The sequence below is a fragment of the Typha angustifolia genome, chromosome 10, assembly GCF_048772165.1.
Source record: "Typha angustifolia cultivar Huaian chromosome 10, ASM4877216v1, whole genome shotgun sequence".
NCBI classification, from domain to species: Eukaryota; Viridiplantae; Streptophyta; class Magnoliopsida; order Poales; family Typhaceae; genus Typha; species Typha angustifolia.
In genome coordinates, this window is record NC_133248.1 from 10,747,115 (window position 1) to 10,764,880 (window position 17,766).

The 17,766-nt window shown below is 36.6% G+C and overlaps 2 protein-coding genes across 3 annotated transcripts; one reads left to right on the forward strand and one right to left on the reverse strand.

Moving 5' to 3' along the window:
• Positions 1-233: 233 nt before the first annotated feature.
• LOC140768920 (S-type anion channel SLAH2-like) lies at positions 234-4,690 on the reverse strand. The gene is made up of 6 exons (XM_073109397.1): positions 4,469-4,690; positions 3,449-3,600; positions 2,652-3,191; positions 1,424-2,194; positions 995-1,026; positions 234-893 (listed from the first exon to the last, which is right to left on the reverse strand). The coding sequence occupies exons 2-6, from the start codon at positions 3,584-3,586 to the stop codon at positions 602-604; spliced, it is 1,773 nt and encodes a 590-aa protein (XP_072965498.1). The 5' UTR covers positions 3,587-3,600; positions 4,469-4,690; the 3' UTR covers positions 234-601.
• Positions 4,691-6,158: 1,468 nt separating this feature from the next.
• LOC140768755 (uncharacterized) lies at positions 6,159-16,931 on the forward strand. 2 transcript variants are annotated; one of them, XM_073109150.1, is made up of 18 exons: positions 6,159-6,424; positions 6,514-6,589; positions 6,686-6,979; positions 8,457-8,578; positions 8,678-8,766; positions 8,849-8,884; positions 9,337-9,430; positions 9,898-9,940; positions 10,034-10,134; positions 11,711-11,775; positions 12,530-13,026; positions 13,105-13,192; positions 13,271-13,411; positions 14,178-14,746; positions 14,894-15,032; positions 15,106-15,174; positions 16,003-16,128; positions 16,719-16,931. In XM_073109150.1, exons 3-18 carry the CDS (start codon positions 6,762-6,764, stop codon positions 16,830-16,832), a joined length of 2,511 nt encoding a protein of 836 aa, XP_072965251.1. In that variant the 5' UTR covers positions 6,159-6,424; positions 6,514-6,589; positions 6,686-6,761; the 3' UTR covers positions 16,833-16,931. The 2 variants fall into 2 exon arrangements, with proteins under 2 accessions (XP_072965251.1, XP_072965250.1); XM_073109149.1 differs by having other exon boundaries at positions 6,159-6,403; positions 6,511-6,589.
• The last annotated feature ends 835 nt before the right edge of the window (positions 16,932-17,766 follow it).

The following is a 17,766-nucleotide window of genomic DNA, read 5'->3' on the forward strand; positions in this document are numbered from 1 at the left end:
AATAAGGTCAATTTAAAATGCACTCATAATAGAAAGAATTGTTCTGGCCGATTAATAATTTTTTCACTAGTAGAAATCAAGAAGGAATTTTACACATTAGTAGAAGAAAAGGAAAATGAGAAGTGGAAAAATGTAGGATATTTTAGTTATATTTTACTAATGAAAATCTTGCTTCGAAAATATGCATACATCCCTTCATCTGTAATATGATTTTGTATAAAACTAATCACATAATTTATCTTATACAAAATTTGATCAAAATGTATATAACTAAGCATTTAATTATAAGATAGAGGTTTAATTCATAAGTAAATACTCTTTATACGAACAAATCACTCTAGTAACATTAACACTTTCACTGGATAATCTTTCTCAACCAATCACATGATAAAATCCTTCATCTCCTTGAACCTGATAGGCATAAATACGACATCTTTATGATGCAATCCTCATCTCCAGAGCTGTCTCAGCCAATAAGAATGCCAATACTAATACCATCTTAGATTTAGTGGTATTGCTAACCTCATGAGACAAAGGTACAACTGCACAATAAACAGCAAAGATAACTAATGCCTGCTAGCATCTTCTGAGACACATGGTTTTATGTGTCTCCAGTGTCTGAGCTCTCTATCTCTGTATGTGCATGCATCTTGGCTGTATCTGATCTTTTCTCTGTAATGGCAATGGAGATGTCATTTGGGAATAGATCACAGAGGACAAAAGCATGGATGACTGTAGAGATCAGCAGCACTGTGACTGTTAAGGTGGAGATGCCAGAGAGTGCAACAGATAGCGATTGCGTAAATAAGTTCTTCACTTCGGACGAGTATTTGATTGTTGCAATAGCTGCACCAGTCATGGGGAAAGTATATGCCCACCATGCCAGTGTGAATCTGTGGAGGTGATAAGAGAACTTTAGAGTATGCCACATATACTAAGGAGAACAAGACAGTACCAGAAAGATTAATAATCGAAGAAGTTCAAAAATAAGTACGTGAATCCACGGAAGAAGTTAATCCGGACAGCCTGCAAAAGACACATGAAGATGTATAAAAGTAGTTAGATACTGAAATCAAGATATATATATATATATATATATATATATATAACAATCATATTCTGTTGAGCAACTCAAACCAGGAACAAATTATGACAATTATAGTATGTCAATCTAAGCTGTAGATCTGGAACAATAGATCATTCCAATACCTAATTATATAACTGTACAACTATAAAAGGCCAAGAGCTACTGGTAGCACTTGGAGAGAGGAATTCATTTTCCTACTCCAAAATTATATGGTTATATGCTCTCTTTTTTCTGTCATTGAACTGATCAATTATTCTTCGATATGCAAATTGTGACACAATACTTTAAAGAACAACAAGAAAAGCTACTGGTTTGTTAACACGGGGAGATACTTACCAGAGAAATATAGAGGAACAGAGCAACAAAGTAAGCAATCCTCGAGCCATAACCAAATTCTCCTGTGATATTTGCCCAGGCTATGCAAGCAACACTGGGTGCTGCTACAAATAAGAAGAACACTGGATGAAGCTCCTTTGGTAGTGTTTCATTTGTGGGAAGCCTCTGGTATAAAGTTACAAATAGTACAATATAATGAGCTAATCCAACAGCAAAGAAGAAGATGGGCCCTTCTCGAAGTCCCATTGTTGCACCCAGCAATGCACCAACGAAGTTGCCCACAATAGATAAATGATTTGATGGATTGGCAACTTTTGAAAGCCTCCTCTGACCTCCGGACATCCATTGACCGTATATCTTAAGCTCAAGGCACAAGATTGGAGTCATGAGTACATACCACAGAGCACCATGCAGGTTATTTGCAACTAAAGGTGGAAGTCCAAGGGCCAAAAAGAGGCAAGTTATCCATGGGGCAAAGAAGAAATTGACTCGAATAGGATGATAGTACTCTCGGCGGACAGCTTCAAAATAAAATATGATTTTCAGAAAGTAAATGAAGGACACAATGCCCGTCAATGCAATGGAGATGCACCACAGAACAAAATTGATTGATCTGCTTAGATGCAGAAATCTCATGGAGGGAGATGTTGCTAATGACTTCCACAAGATCGCTTGGCTGCTCACTCCTAGACATATACCAAAGGAGGATATTGGAAAGCGAAGAAGGAAAGGCCAATTCTTATCTTCAGGAAGAACCAACTGCTCTAATGCCTGCAAAATAACTCCCAATAGAAAGTTATGAGCTATATGCCTTAACAAGAAATAAAATCACTATGAAGAGAGTAATTACGATAACTTTGTGAGATAGTGATGTTTGTATATGCCTCAGGAACTTGTAAAGTAGATAGGTTAGTTTTGTCGTTGGTGTTTACATAAAAGTTGAAATGAGGGATAGATAATCACATTCAAAGCCTTTCCTTCCTTGATGTGGGAATCCAGCTATCATGGTAGTCTTATGTTACAACGATACATCTATCAAGGGTTTGATTCCAAAGAGTACACAAATTAGGAAAAGGAATCTTCCATAATATAACACTGTTTCACATATCTTATTATGTTTATTTTATCAAAATAATGCCTCACTATTTGAAAGGCAAACGGGATAAGTTAATAAGAAATACATAAACAGATGATAGAAGTAACTAAAAGAGGTCACCCAAATACTCACCCTAAGTGTGTCAAGTTCAGGCCCTTGTAAGGCATCAAAGAAACGATCCACTGTCGGTAGGGGGGAGGATGCTGGAACTAGTGAACCAATATGCTCCTGTGGATCTTGCGGTTTTCCCCGTAAATTTGTTATCTGTCTTTCAAGTTTACCAGACCATGTCTTGAAGGAATCGTAGCGTTTGTCCCTCAGCTTGTTGTTCCTTGGTGGCCTTTGGCTCTTTGGAAAATTCAGAATGTTCCTATCAGGATTTGTCCTTGCATGCAGATTCCCTGCTGGAATGGACTGGGAGTGAAACGTCACATTTTTTGCTTCTGTGTTCAAATTCATAGGATAATATTGTTCTCCTGTAGTGCCATTTGCTATAGCCTTCCTAAGGAGAGCGCCATTTTCATTCTCTTCTATATAAGGTCCACAAGGTGATGTTGGCATGCTAATGGAAATAGAATGTGAATGATGGGATTCGGTCACTTGAATGGGCAAATTTGTTGATGGAGTGCAGACCACATTCTCATGACTCTGAATTTTTGTCATCTCTGGCTCCTGAATAAAAACTTAAACAAGTACTTTAATAATCATAAAAACTTAAGCACAAAATATATTGGATTAATGAGACTGGAGCCTGGATATTGACAATCTCCAGAAGACGCAGAAAAAAGTAATCATGAAGCTTGCAATAACATGAGCCATCACTAAACCCCCTGAATTATCCATGTTGTTTGAGAAACATAGGATTCAAAGGAAGGAGAAATACACTAGGGAATTTCCAGATTGTTACAAAATCTACAAAGCAAACGTACTTGAGGAGTTGGGGTTTCTTCCAAAGGGTTGGGACTGATATCAAAACCAGCAACTTGTGATCGGACATATTTGAGAAGAGATGGAAGTTCTTCCAACAAGCCCTGCTTTGTTGAGCCATTGACACCCTTGTTTTCCATAATGTAATATGACCCTGCACCATGAAAAGTATCAGATAAATGCTTCTTTAAGGAATAGGAACAGTGTTAGCCAATCAAAAAGAGCAAACCGCAATCAGTCTGTGAAACATCACCTTGTTTCTAGACAGAACAATTACTGAGTATTTATCTTTCAGAAAGGAGAGAATAAATGGTGTAATGTTGCAATGTATTAATTATGAAGATAGATCTAAAATGGCAAAAAGTTCAGCGTGAATCTAAAGAGCAACTCAGAGAAGTTAAAGTAAGAACTCCTCTAAGCCCTTGAAAGGAAATAGCTAAACTCGTCCACATAGACGAAGGAAAGCTATAAACAAAAGAGTAATGCGTACCACCAACCTAGCTGAGTAAAAGAGCTATAAACTAATAGAAAATTTATGTGGGAGAAAAGTATTGGCTTGCAATGGATCCTCTTTCAACTCTAGAAAGAGAATTGCCAAATATCTATTCTGAGACTTATTAGAAGAATTTGAAGAACATCCAGATGTTCTCATGTTCGTGGGATTGGAAGATAAATATGCAGCAGACCATGTGCTGGCAATTGTTTCAGTTGCTATTTTACACCCCGTTATAATTTATAGAAGGAGAGTTAGGACCATCATCAAACACAAATAAATAAATAAATAAATAATCCTCTATTGGAGACGAATATCAACCGCTTCACATATAAAAACAACGAATCCCTCTTGTTAACAGTAGAAAAACAAGAAGTCTTCTCGAAAGAAATAGGAATAAAGTGGAAATTTGAAAATTTTATGCCCTCAAATTGATTCAAATCCAAAAATGTCAGTACCTAATGAACAAAATTTTCTATGAAGCAGCCCTCAAGGTGCCATTTTGAGCTACACTAGACGACGTAATTACCTCGATTCGAGAACAGGCTCAAAGATCCCAAGCGTAGCAATGCGATTACATGGGGACGAGTTTGGGTGGTTCCCGTGGAGGTGAAAACCCCTAACTCGACCAGGAACCTCCCAAGGATTACCAGCCATTGCCCTCTTCTTCTTTCCTTTTATGGGAGGAAGCTAATCCACCTCGAGCTCGGCTTCGTTCCGGAGAAACTTCTTTGTCGTTCTAAATCCGTAATTTTCGTGGCTCTCCTCACTCCGGAGTCCGGCCCTACCGATTAAATTGGAAACCCTAAACCTAAACCCAGCGGTTTGAATCGCGCGGGAGGAGTTCCAGCGAGGTTTGACTGCCAGGTTTGACCAATCGGTGATAGGACGACACTTCCGCGATTGCGGGGGTAATCCACGCGGTCGATTGCGATCCTTTAACCATGCGTTGTGCGGCGGAGATTTATCAAAATCATATCTTGGTCGGACGACGACAGTCAGATTTAGAAAGGTGCCGGTGCACCACTTTTGCTCGTTAATCGAAATAAAAAAATTTACCGGCCGGCATGGTTGGGAGTTACCACTCTGGGTAGGGTCGATCCCAGGCAGAAATTTATAGAACAAAAAAAAAAAAAAAAAAATACTCTGATGCAAACAAAAATTGTTTTGATGTTCAAAGGGTATTATACCAATTTAGAATTTTAACTGGGCGTCGTGGAGCTCCGATTAGGCACGACGATGGATTCTTCTACAGTTTGATTAATGAAAATATTATTATGCTACGACATTTAAATGTCTTTGTAATAAAAAAGTATTTGCACTTTGTCCAACTTAAATCTAGCCTACAGGTTCTTTACTTGAAAAATAATAATAATAATAACTAATCATAATTAGTGAGATTCATACATATTACAAGACTAACTACGCATTCCGTTCGCTTGCTAATTACGAAAATACTTTCGTCGATTCAGATGCAGGAGGTCGCGGTGGTAGGCACGTGAGTGAGAGTCCCGTCCAAAACGGAGATGGGTCTACTTGACCCATGGGCTCTATTAAATGCCATTACTGTTTACACCTTATCATGGCCAATGGGCCATTGGGCCAAAGAGCCCGTAAGGTAGCAACTACTTTAACACTCGCTGGCCGTTGCACGTATTAATAGATGTGGGGCCCCCCAAACTTTCTCAATTCCTATGCGTCTTGCATGTAAGCCACGTGTAGGCCGACGCATAGTCCTTGTCGCCTGGTTAGACAAGTCTAGATCTGACATGGATCAGATACCAACGCTCGTACACCCACTGGATTTGCTTCCCGGCACAAAGATCCCAGAAAGCCCACAGCCATTGCCGCGGTTGGCCGACTCGTATCCGTTGATACGATTTACCTGTAAAACAGCGAACAGGCTAAGAGGTGCGTCACTTGAAAATTGTTACAAGGATTATACTACCATGTTTTTAGACATCTATACTACACACAAAACGTAGTCATAGTAAATTAGAATCCTAATTACTCGTTTTGCTAGTAGTTTAGATTTTTCTCTAATTTTCCATAATTTATGAAGAAAAGAAAATGATAAAAGGCTGGTCTCCATTAGGACTAGCCGTATGGACATATGGGGTGGCGGTTTTAGTGGGCTCCACCCTGAGCAGTTCTAATTAAACGACCGTCAACTCCACGTCAAAGATCCCGCCCTCGAACTCTCGTAGCAACCAACGGAATCCGCTTCCCGGCATCGTGTCATACGAACTCTCCCGAACCCAACCAACGCGGCAGCGCTGCGAAGTACGCAAGCATTCCGGTCGGAAAACCGTTTCCCTCCACATCATCGGAGTTCGTTTCCCGACACACTCATCGTTTCTAAAACTAACCCTCCGATCCGTGAACTCCGCTCCTATATAAATCCCTCTCTCTCTCTAAAGAACGACAAGCGACAGCATAAGAAGTGGAGAGAGTGAGAAGGAAGGTGAGAAAAGATCGAAAAAGAGTACGTATGCGTCTTTCGTTTTGGATTTCTCCAAATTTCGCTCTTTCTTAAAGAGTCTGTCTGATTTTTTTTTTCTCTGACTCAAGAAGGGGGAGGAGAAGTTCGGAGAAAGAAGCAAGAAGACGACGAAGAAGCAAAGAAGGCGGCAAGAAAGACAAGAAAAGAGTATGTTTACATTTCTTTGCTTTCGAATCGCGCTGTGATTCTCTGTGTAGCGTTTTCTTTTTCTGGATCCCTCCCTTAATCCCTCTGTTCCCATAGGATTTGGTGATCTTGTTGATCGGAAACAACGAAGGGGAGGAGGAGAAGCTTTTTAGGTTTTTGGTGGGAGGAGGAAATGGAACAGAAGCATATGCTGATGTCAGCGCTCGGCATCGGGCTCGGCGTCGGTGTCGGGTTAGGGTTGGCCTCCGGACAAACTGTCGGGAGGTGGGTGGGACCCACGAGGACTTCGTCGGGCGTCACGGCGGAGAGGATGGAGCAGGAGTTGATGCGGTTGGTCGTGGATGGAAGGGACGGCAAAGTTACCTTCGATGAGTTCCCTTATTACCTCAGGTAAAAGAAAGATGATTTAAAGAGGATTACTTCTTCGATTATTATTTTTTTGTTATGATGCATTTATTCGTGCTAGGATAGCTGAGTTTTTGGAAAATGGGATTTTTGTGTGGGATTTATTAGAATGCTCAGAAATAAATTCACGAACGATACACTGGACATTTGATGCCGATATATAGTCGGTGCAAACATTTTTGTGGTTATTTGAAATTTCAGGTTTCATTCTAGTTTTGTTCAGAATTGTCCTTGAGAACATGTTGTTTAGTTCATGGGAAAGGTTACTGTTATGGTGGTGTTCAGTAATCACCTATTGGTTACTATTAGGATCAAGGTTTCTGTCAACTGAAGTTTAAATAGGCTGTATTCTGAAATTTGGTAAAATGCTAGCAATATTGTGTTGGATTTCTGGTGTGATCTTGGTGGTAGATTGAGATGGGTTAAATTCTTGTAATAAGGATCAGAACTGTTCGTGCGATTGTCCTCACTCCTCCAAGTCCGAGCATTTCAGTATGAAAATTTTCTTTTGCTCTGTTTTGTTTAAGGGGAAGATATCAACTTTTTGCAGATTATCTAGGATAGGAGAGAAATGATTGCTTGTTTTGTTTTTTAATTCTGAGGGTTTTAATTTTAATGTGTGCAATGATATGCTTGAGATCTTGGTTCTCCATTGATCTACCTCGAATGATGGAATCAGCAATGGACCTGATAATTTAGGAAATTTAGCCGAGAAGAAGATATAAAGAGTAATTTGATACATCCGTCGTGCTTTTTCACATTTGATGTTGGCTTTATATTCAGTGCAGATTGTACTTTTTCACATTTGATGTTGGATTTATACCCAGTGCAGATTTTACTTACTTTTTTTATTTCACCACATTAGGCTTCTATTGGGTACTTCATAGTTCATTCTAGAAAAGGATTCACAACATTGCGGTGCTTAAGGGAAGCTACAATAATTGCACTGAACTTGTAACTAGTTGCTGAAGAAATTAAAGATTCCTGATGACCTTGGTATTCCTAATTATTGAATGATCCAAGTTGCCCGATCATTTATAGCCTACTATAAACTGAAGGTAGAGATCTTAGCAAATCTTTGTAGAATATGAACAGTATCTTATGTTGCCCTCGATTCCACCTGCATTCTTTATCTTGAAGTTGCTGGTCTTCTGTCAGGGTATTTAATAACATCTGGATTTCTCAATATATGATTTTAAATGGTTATGCCTTGTGTTTGACATAAAGAAACTGACAATATTGAAAGCAGATAATTGCTCAATTCCTGGAAAGCCAAACTAAAGTCAACCTTATTATGTGTCATCTTTTTGTCTTTGTTGATTGTCAAAATTAGTCAAAATAATTTGATTAACTTTATAGCATGATTATAACATTGGATGAGATACCATAATAAATTAAAGCCTGTCCTTTTCCTTCTTTTACTTTTGTTCTGATGTCTTTGCCTCCTTAATGTGAATGGCAGTGAACAGACTCGTGTTGTATTGACCAGTGCAGCTTATGTTCACTTGAAACAAGCTGACTTTTCTAAGTACACCAGAAACCTTTCTCCAGCAAGTCGAGCAATTTTACTCTCAGGTCCTACAGGTAGATTACTTAGAAAATAATGACAGAGATAATTTTTAATTAAGAAATGGCTGTTTTGTATATATCTGCTTGTTACTAACTATTAATACCTTTTTGAAGAGCTCTACCAGCAGATGCTTGCAAAGGCACTAGCCCACTATTTTGGGACCAAGTTGCTCTTGCTGGATGCAACTGATTTTTCACTTAAAGTGAGTGGATTCAGCAGCTCTGCTTCTGTCATTAGATTTTGATGTTTAAGTTTTGTTCCTAAGAAATGACACTGTTTTACAGATTCAAAGCAAATATGGCAGTGGAAGCTCTGATGCTGTAAGAATCTATGATATCCAAAGTTTTTGAAGTTCCTTACAGATTCAAAGCAAATTATGGTTCCTATTTTGCCTGGCAATTTCAGATTGTAAACTTTTTGTTCTTAAGATGGAATTAACTCCTACACTCCCACCTCCTCTCTTGATGTTCACATTTAATAAAGAGGTGTCATGTTGGTGTTTATTTTCTTTTCATTTTGTTTGTCCTTGTTCTTTTAATGCCACAATATGCAGCACTTTATCCATCTTATGGCCCATGAACTTCTGGATCATATAGTTGCTTAATGTTATTGCAGTTTCTTTTTTCTGGTTTCTGAGGTATTATTCTCTTTGTATCAACTATATTAGGCCTTTGCTAACCCCAGTGTAAATGTGTCATATATGACTGTCTCCTAGAGGCCTTAAAAATTAGGTTGAATGATTCACTCTAATTCAGGTTTTTCCCCCTTTTAGCCTTTCAAAAGATCTATTTCAGAAGCAACGCTAGAACGGATGTCTGGTTTACTTGAATCTTTTTCAATCCTTCCTCAGAAGGAGGAGACAAAAGGTATCACTTAAAGCAAATTTTGTTGCTGACTTTCTGGTTCAAGTTATAAGCATTATATGGTTGATTTTATTTCCTCTCTTTTATTGTTTATGTTGAATGAACTAGCAGTAATATATCAAATGTTAATGTATGTAAATATTTATTATGGCCAAGAAATCCAGAGTTGTAGATTGAAATCAACTTGTATAATTGTGGAGATTGGACCAGTTTATGCTATGCAGTGGGTTTTCGAAAGGCCACGGGTTTAAACATCATTAGCCCACTTTTATTTCCTAATTTATAGTTTTGCAGTATCATGGGCAGCATATCTTGTTATTTATTATCTGTCCACGTATGGTACTAGAGGCTGCACGCGAGGGGGCGTGTTAAAGTTATAATATATATTGATGATACACTACCTAACAATTAAGTTTTTTGCTCAACTAGTTATCTAACACTTTCTTATCAAACTTAAATGTCATTCACAGGATCCTTGCGCAGGCAAAGCAGCGGGATAGACATCATGTCAAAGTAAATGAGAACACAATTTAGCACCCCTCGATTACTTTTATGCAATATTTTCTAATAGTGTATTTATCCAAGGTCCTATTCTTCTACCTTTAGGGGATCAGATGGCACTCATAACATGCCAAAACTCCGAAGGAATGCCTCTGCTTCAGCAGATATGAGTTGCCTAGCATCACAAAGCCCTCTTGTTAATCCAGGTTGTACTTCTTGCCCATGCATTAGGCCTAACATAACTATGATTCTGTAGTTATATTATAGTGAAAGAATAGTTTGTTATTATTGTTGGAGTCGTCTGTCATTTATTACATTGTTAATTTTTAGTATTTTTACTCTTATTATGTTCATTATCAAACATAATTCAACCTTTTGGCAACTATTGTAGTGCTGTAAACCTATGTATTGACTCATTGAATCTTCTTTTGTCCATAATTTTTGTTAAATTATTGCTGCTATTCTGTCCACTGTCTTTTAAACAGTTATGTGAAAGAGATGGCAACTAGTAACTCTGATGTGAATATTTTTTTGAGAAAGTAAGTGTAGGGTCTTCATTGAAATCAAATATTTAGTAGTGTTAATTACACTAAATGTTCTTTCACTTTTTGGAGTGCTTGGAAAAGAAACAGATATCAATGTGGATGCAAATTTTAATTGTTAAAATTGCTTCGATAGTCTGGACCATAGTTTGAAGTTTCATTGCTGAAACATTTTGCACTTTGTTCCTATCTGTTCGGGACCCCAAAACTAGCATATAAACGAAACAACCATAATAATATTTTTTTAATATATATTTTAAAGGGATAATTCTTTTGGACCTCCTGTTGTTTTTCACACTTCCTTAACTTTTTTTATTACCCAATACACCCTCTGAACTAAGAAAAATATTCATGTATATCTTCTTGATCTAAAACAAAATTATACAAACCATGAAATAAATAAATAATTGTTCACGAGGTATATGTGAAAAAATGTGATAGTTCAAGGGATGTAAATATAATATCTTTATTTAAAATTCAAAGCTAGATTTGACCTGATTCTAACTTGTACCTAACTAAATATTAACCTCATTGCATAAATATAATTAGATTTTGTGTGATGCCATAAAAATTAAGATAAAAAATACTATTTATAATAAAAAAATTCAAAACCGATACCACGAAATTAGAACCGAAACTAACCGAAATTGACCAAAACATTTTGTGTTTTAAGTAAACCGAAACCGAATCTTTGGATTATGGCCTAGACATGTCACTGAAATCATTAATAGTACATCAATATGAAGGAATAATTAGATTCAAGTAGAAGTTTCCTTAGGAGGGAGAAGGGTAAAAAAAGTGCAAGATAGGAGGAATTAGTAAGAATGACACGATAGCATTTTATTCTAGAAGTTTGGTTGGTTGTTTTAGAATGAATGGCCGAGTGCTTTACATATATACTTTTTAAAATTGGTAAATCTGTTTCTGACTAATGTGTATTGAGAAAGGAGAATATGTTCATAAAACTGTCTGATGTGTCTGAACTCTGAAGAGATCAAAACATTATGGTCCTGAATCCTAATGCACAATGCCCTTAGGTGATATGTTAGTTACCTTGAAGATCTTTTCTATCCTAGCCAACTAACTTTGTCTATGTTTTGCATTAAGCTGGAAGTTGTCGGCAAACCACATTCATTTCTATTACATTTTTATAGTGTTTGATGCCTGATAGTCATGAACGCATAGATTTGTTCTTATGCACCATCATCTTCTACAGTCCTTATAGTTCAGTGACTTGCAGTTCCTCTCAAGCACACCTGTAGCTGGTCTTTTGATGAAAAACTTCTGATTCAGTCAGTTTATAAGGTATGTCTACTTTCAGTTATACTATCATCTCAGCCTCATCATTAGTCATTTCTTGTCATTGACAATTATATGCTGCTATTGAATATGAGTATTGTGAATGCTGCTATGTATCTACATATGTATGTTAATCTTAGAAACATACATACATGCATACATATTTATATATGTATGTATCTTGGATTGGGCTGGAAACTTTATGTTAAAACATTGGGAGAAGTTCTAACGTTTTTTTTTTTAAATCAATTTTTCTTGATGTCCATTAAAAACTCATCCCAAGATGAGAATAAGAAAGAGTATTTTCTCTTTCTACACTTTGAATAAGCCTTCTAATACTGAAGGCATAAGTGAGGGCTAAAAAGATGCTAAGGCTTTTAGTTCTAAAATCTCACTCTCTCTGAGACAGATGGGCAGACAACGCGAAAAAATTTTAAATACTGATTTACGTTTGGTACTTTATTCTATACATACTTGAAAGTAAGATAAATGACCCAAATCCAAGTATCAGCACATATGAACAACAACAAACCCTTATGATCAATAAGCTTTATGCTTTATTCTTTTTTAAATATGAAGTTCTTATGCTTTGATATGTTTTCTGTCATCTATCTTGTATGACAACTTCCTTTAACATAAATTAAAATCATAGTAGGTTTTGTCATGTGATGATAGTGATATCTGATGATCTAGCTATTGTGTCAGATATCACTATCATCAAATTAGAGAAATATGTCAACTTTGAGATTTGTCTGTCCAGGTTCTGCTGTGTGTATCCAAAAAGACTCCCATTATCCTGTACATCAGGGATGTTGAGAAACTTATTCTTAAATCCCAGAGAATGTATACCTTGTTCCAGAAACTGTTGAAAAAACTACAAGGACCAGTACTCGTGCTTGGTTCAAGGACAACAGAAGTCGACATCGACTGCCCAGAAGTGGATGAAAGGCTTAATGTTTTATTTCCTTACAATATAGAAATTAAGCAGCCAGAAGATGAGACCCACCTTGTCAGTTGGAAGTCGCAGCTAGAAGAAGACATGAAAATGATTCAATTTCAAGATAACAGAAATCACATCACAGAGGTACTAGCAGCAAATGACCTTGATTGTGATGATTTCAGCTCAATTTGCCTAGCGGATTCAATGGTTATCTGTAAGTATATTGAAGAGATTGTTGTGTCAGCCGTTTCATATCATTTGATGAACAACAAGGATCCTGAGTACAGAAACGGAAAACTAGTTATATCTTCAAAGAGGTTCGGCACAATTTTCAGATTATTTAGTTTTTGGTGACTCTATGACCTTCTTCTCTTAAGTCCTTTTTACTTGTACAGCTTGTCCCATGCATTAGATATTTTTCAAGTGAACAAGCTAAGTGGAAAGGATACTTTGAAGTTAGAGTCCAACATGGATTCGTCAAAGGTTTGTTTAACTGAACATACTATGCCTTTTTTTCTTTTTTCTGCAATCTAACTTTTCTCTACTTTTATGCATTTATAGGTAGCTAAAAATGGTGATGTTGCAGATGCTACAAAATCCAAGACAAAAGCTGAGGTTTCACCCCCTGAAAGCAAAACAGATCCAGAAAAATCAGTCCCAGTGGTGAAAAAGGATACTTCATCTCCACTTCCTAAAGTACCTGTAAGTTTTTTCATCTATTTATGATACCTTTCTTTGACTGATTGATTTGCTAATATTGAAATTTCAACTATTCACATATATCGCTTGGATGGACTTGGGTATGGGATATGAATCAAGTTGGGATGTAAAGGAAATATTTATCATTCACCATGAATTATCTTGAACCATTTATTCTGTTTAATCATACTTGGTGTCTCCTAGAAACCCATATGTGGATGCCAAAGTGCTATTCTGTGTTCTCTATTGGATAAGGGGTGAAAAAAAAACACATCTCCTAGGAAATGGGACATTGAAGCATCAGAAAGAATAGAGAAGTACTGCTAGTCTGTTATCCTTTTGAATATCATGCTCTTTTATAGGGAAAAAAAGTGTTTTATCTATACGGTTAGAAATTTCTTCTTGATAAAGCTTTTTGATCTAGAGCGTTGATTTCCTAGTTATATGGTCGTGCCCATCTGTTAGGTAGTTTTTTTCTATTTTATTTTTGTCAATTTCTACCTTTCGTGGCACTGAAAGAAGTAGATGATTTATTTCTTCTTCTTCTATTTTCGAATTCCTGACTAAATTAAATTTCAATTTCTCATAGTTGAGCCTTTTAATTTAATACGACCACTTGTTTTTTAGACATGATTTGGATTAGAAGCTCAGTACATGATTCCCTGTTTACTTTCTTTCAAGAGTTACTGTTCTTGGATCTTTATTAACATAGAAATGATTTGCAGCTGATTTATTTTTAATTTATCAAGTAGTATGATACTGTATCCAGGAAGTTGCTCCTGACAATGAGTTTGAAAAGCGTATTAGACCAGAGGTAATCCCTGCCAGTGAGATTGGAGTAACATTTGATGATATAGGCGCCTTGGATGATATCAAAGAATCCCTTGAGGAACTTGTCATGCTTCCTCTTCGAAGGCCAGATCTTTTTATAGGGGGTCTCCTGAAGCCTTGTAGAGGAATATTACTATTTGGGCCTCCAGGAACTGGGAAGACTATGCTTGCCAAGGCCATAGCAAATGAAGCCGGAGCAAGTTTTATAAATGTCTCAATGTCCACAATCACGTCAAAATGGTTTGGAGAAGATGAAAAAAATGTTAGAGCTTTGTTTACTCTGGCTGCAAAGGTTTCCCCAACTATTATTTTTGTTGATGAGGTTGATAGCATGCTTGGACAGCGAAGTAGGGTTGGAGAACACGAAGCAATGAGGAAGATAAAAAATGAGTTTATGTCCCATTGGGATGGGCTCTTGACAAAGCCAGAGGAAAGAATTCTTGTTCTTGCAGCAACAAACAGACCTTTTGATCTTGATGAGGCAATTATTAGGAGGTTTGAGCGCAGGTCTAGCTCTCTCTCTCTCTATCTAGTAATAGTAGTAATTGTTATTATTATTATATTGTAGTTCTTATAATGATAATAATAGTATATTATATACCTGTTCCACCATAGAAGGGAGACTAACTAAACTAATGCTTCCATTGCGAGTAGAATAATGGTTGGCTTACCATCCTTGGAGAGTAGGGAACTGATTTTGAAGACACTTCTGTCAAAAGAGAAGGTTGATGGAAGACTTGATTACAAGGAGCTTGCAACCATAACCGAGGGGTATAGTGGTAGCGATCTGAAGGTTTGTATCGTGTTAAATTGGATAAGGAATTAGTGATGATCAGCAAATCTAATAATGGTGACATTTTAAGCAGAACTTATGCACAACAGCAGCATATCGTCCTGTTAGGGAGCTAATCCAGAAAGAAAGACTCAAGGAACTGGTATTTGTTTTTCATCTTTCGGATTCATCTGCTTAGCATATAAATTTTGGATTTGTTCTATAGTTACATTGGCTCTTTGATCACCATGCTGGGGCTAAGAAAGTGGGTTGACACTAGATCATTTTCTGTCTAGCTATGAGAATTGGAAGAGTCTCTAGCAAATTAGTATTTTTCTCGTTGTATCTTTTATTTTCTACCTGTTATTTCACTACAATTAATTAAAATAATAAATATGTACACCTACAATTGTGTTGCTATTTGAAACTTCTGCTTTTATTAGTCCACCATGTTTGGATGGAGAGAATAGGAGAGGAGAAGAGAAAATTAGCAGTGAGAAATATTTTCTCTCATTTGGGTAGAACTTTTAGGAGAGAATAAAAAATAAAAGGACAGAAAGTGAGAGCAAAGTAGAGAGAGGGAGAGAAAAGAAGAGAAAACCCAAATTTTTTTTCATTTCCCTTCTTTTTCACTCGTATATCCAAACAGAGGAGAGACTTTTTATTCACCTCCTTTCTCTCATACTCTTTCTCTTCTTTTATCTCCCATTCTCTATGTCCAAACATAGTGATGCGAGTATCTTTTTTGTCCCATTCACCCATTCTTAGTTAATTCCTTGATATTAAGACAATCATAAGTTCCTGTCTTTTCTCCTTTTTGTTGGTTTTCTTTTGAAATTGGATTGTCCTCTCTTCTGGAGTTGGTTCAGGAAGTTATCAACTGATGGTTAGATAAATGGGTAGTGCAAGAATTATCTTCTTGACTATGATAAGCTTGGCAAACAGGCAAACCTAGACAATAGTCTTAAAATTTTATAACTTGGATCTCCAGGAGAGGAAGAAAACTGAAGCAGGAGAAAATCCAGCGGAGACTTCAAAAGTGAGAGAAGATGATGGGCATGAAACAATTACTCTTAGGCCGTTGTCAATGGAAGACATGAGGCAAGCAAAGAATCAAGTGAGTCCATTCTTATACTGCTTCTTTCTCCAGTAAACTCCAGATTAAAATTATTATTTTTTAAGTATAAATCACTAGTCACTGAACACATACATACTGATTCTTATGGTGCTTTTGTTTAAGGGACATCAAACTTTTGAATTCAGAAGGAAAAATAAATTGAACCTATAAAATGTGAGTGCGATAATCTCAGAATTGAGATGACAAATGCTACAGTTTTATCAGATGTTGCTGTTAGGTTAAAAGACTTAAATTTCTCAACTAGATGGCAACAACTCCTGGAGACAGTTCATTGTTAAGACTATCCTTTGCGTCTGTTGGAAACCATTCTACTTGTGGTAAATGATTGAAGCCTGGGAAACTTAGTCATATTACCTTTTCTTTTCTTTTTTCCTTAAAATATTCTCTTAACATAAAGCAGGAGGTTTAACCATCTTTAGAAATATTCTCTTAACATACGTCCATTATCATCCCTTCAATCTGAAGACCATCTGTTTGAAACTTTCACGAATTTGTTTAGGCATGGCACCATGTTTTGGCAGGCATGTTATAATATTTGTTTTGTTGCTTTGTAAATGATTTTACTGCAGGTTGCAGCAAGCTTCGCACAAGAAGGTTCTATAATGGGGGAACTGAAGCAGTGGAATGAACTGTATGGGGAAGGAGGTTCAAGAAAAAGGCAGCAGTTAACTTACTTTCTTTGATTTGAGCTTGTACACGTACACGCTTAATAAAAATCGAACTACTGGAATTATGATAACTTTACATGAAAAGATAGTCAATTTGGTTTTAATAAAAATGGAACTACTGGAATTCTCTTCTTGAAAAATTTAATTTTATGTGGATTAGACGAGAAATATTTTTAATTTTTTTAACTTGGTACTCAGAATAATCATAATTAAAAAGTCGAAATCAAATTGGTTTGTTTATTATTGGGGTGTTTTTGAAATCTTCTATCGTCATCTTTTGAATGAAAGCTGCTTCATAACAGCCAATTTATGTGCTCTGTCATCATATCTTCTATGAAAGCTACTGGATAACAGCCAATTTATTTTTGAGAAGTGCAAATGGCACCAGTCAAGTACCTTTCATACCTTGTTTATCTCATAGTAGCTACCATCACACTTAGAGCTGTTAAGCATCAATGTCCGCCAGGGTATCTTTTTTGGATGCGTTTATAGACAGAAAGATAAAATTAGAGATTCACATGTTGTGTTTAAGTTCTGACTACGTGCCGGGCATTATTCAAAGACAGTTAATGACATCTAAAACTCGTAGACAATATAATAACAAAAGATAGTGGCAAACACGTTCCTGAGACTTTTGAAATTGGTAGCCACAATGGCTGCAAACTTCCCATTAACATTTCAAAAATGTTGTACTATGGCACAGGATTTAATTTCTATTGACAGACGAGGAAATTAACAGTGAGTTTGCTATAATAATCTGAAACAAAGTAGTACTGCCAGAGCACTTCAAAAGCAAGATTCGATGCTTAAATCTTCCCCAAAATAACCCTCTAGCACCTCATTGCCATCCAAATGTGAAGTTTATATATACATAGAAGTAATTACAGAGACACTACGCCAAGAAAATGACGGATTAAACTGAACCATTTAGCCATATAATTTATGTAGT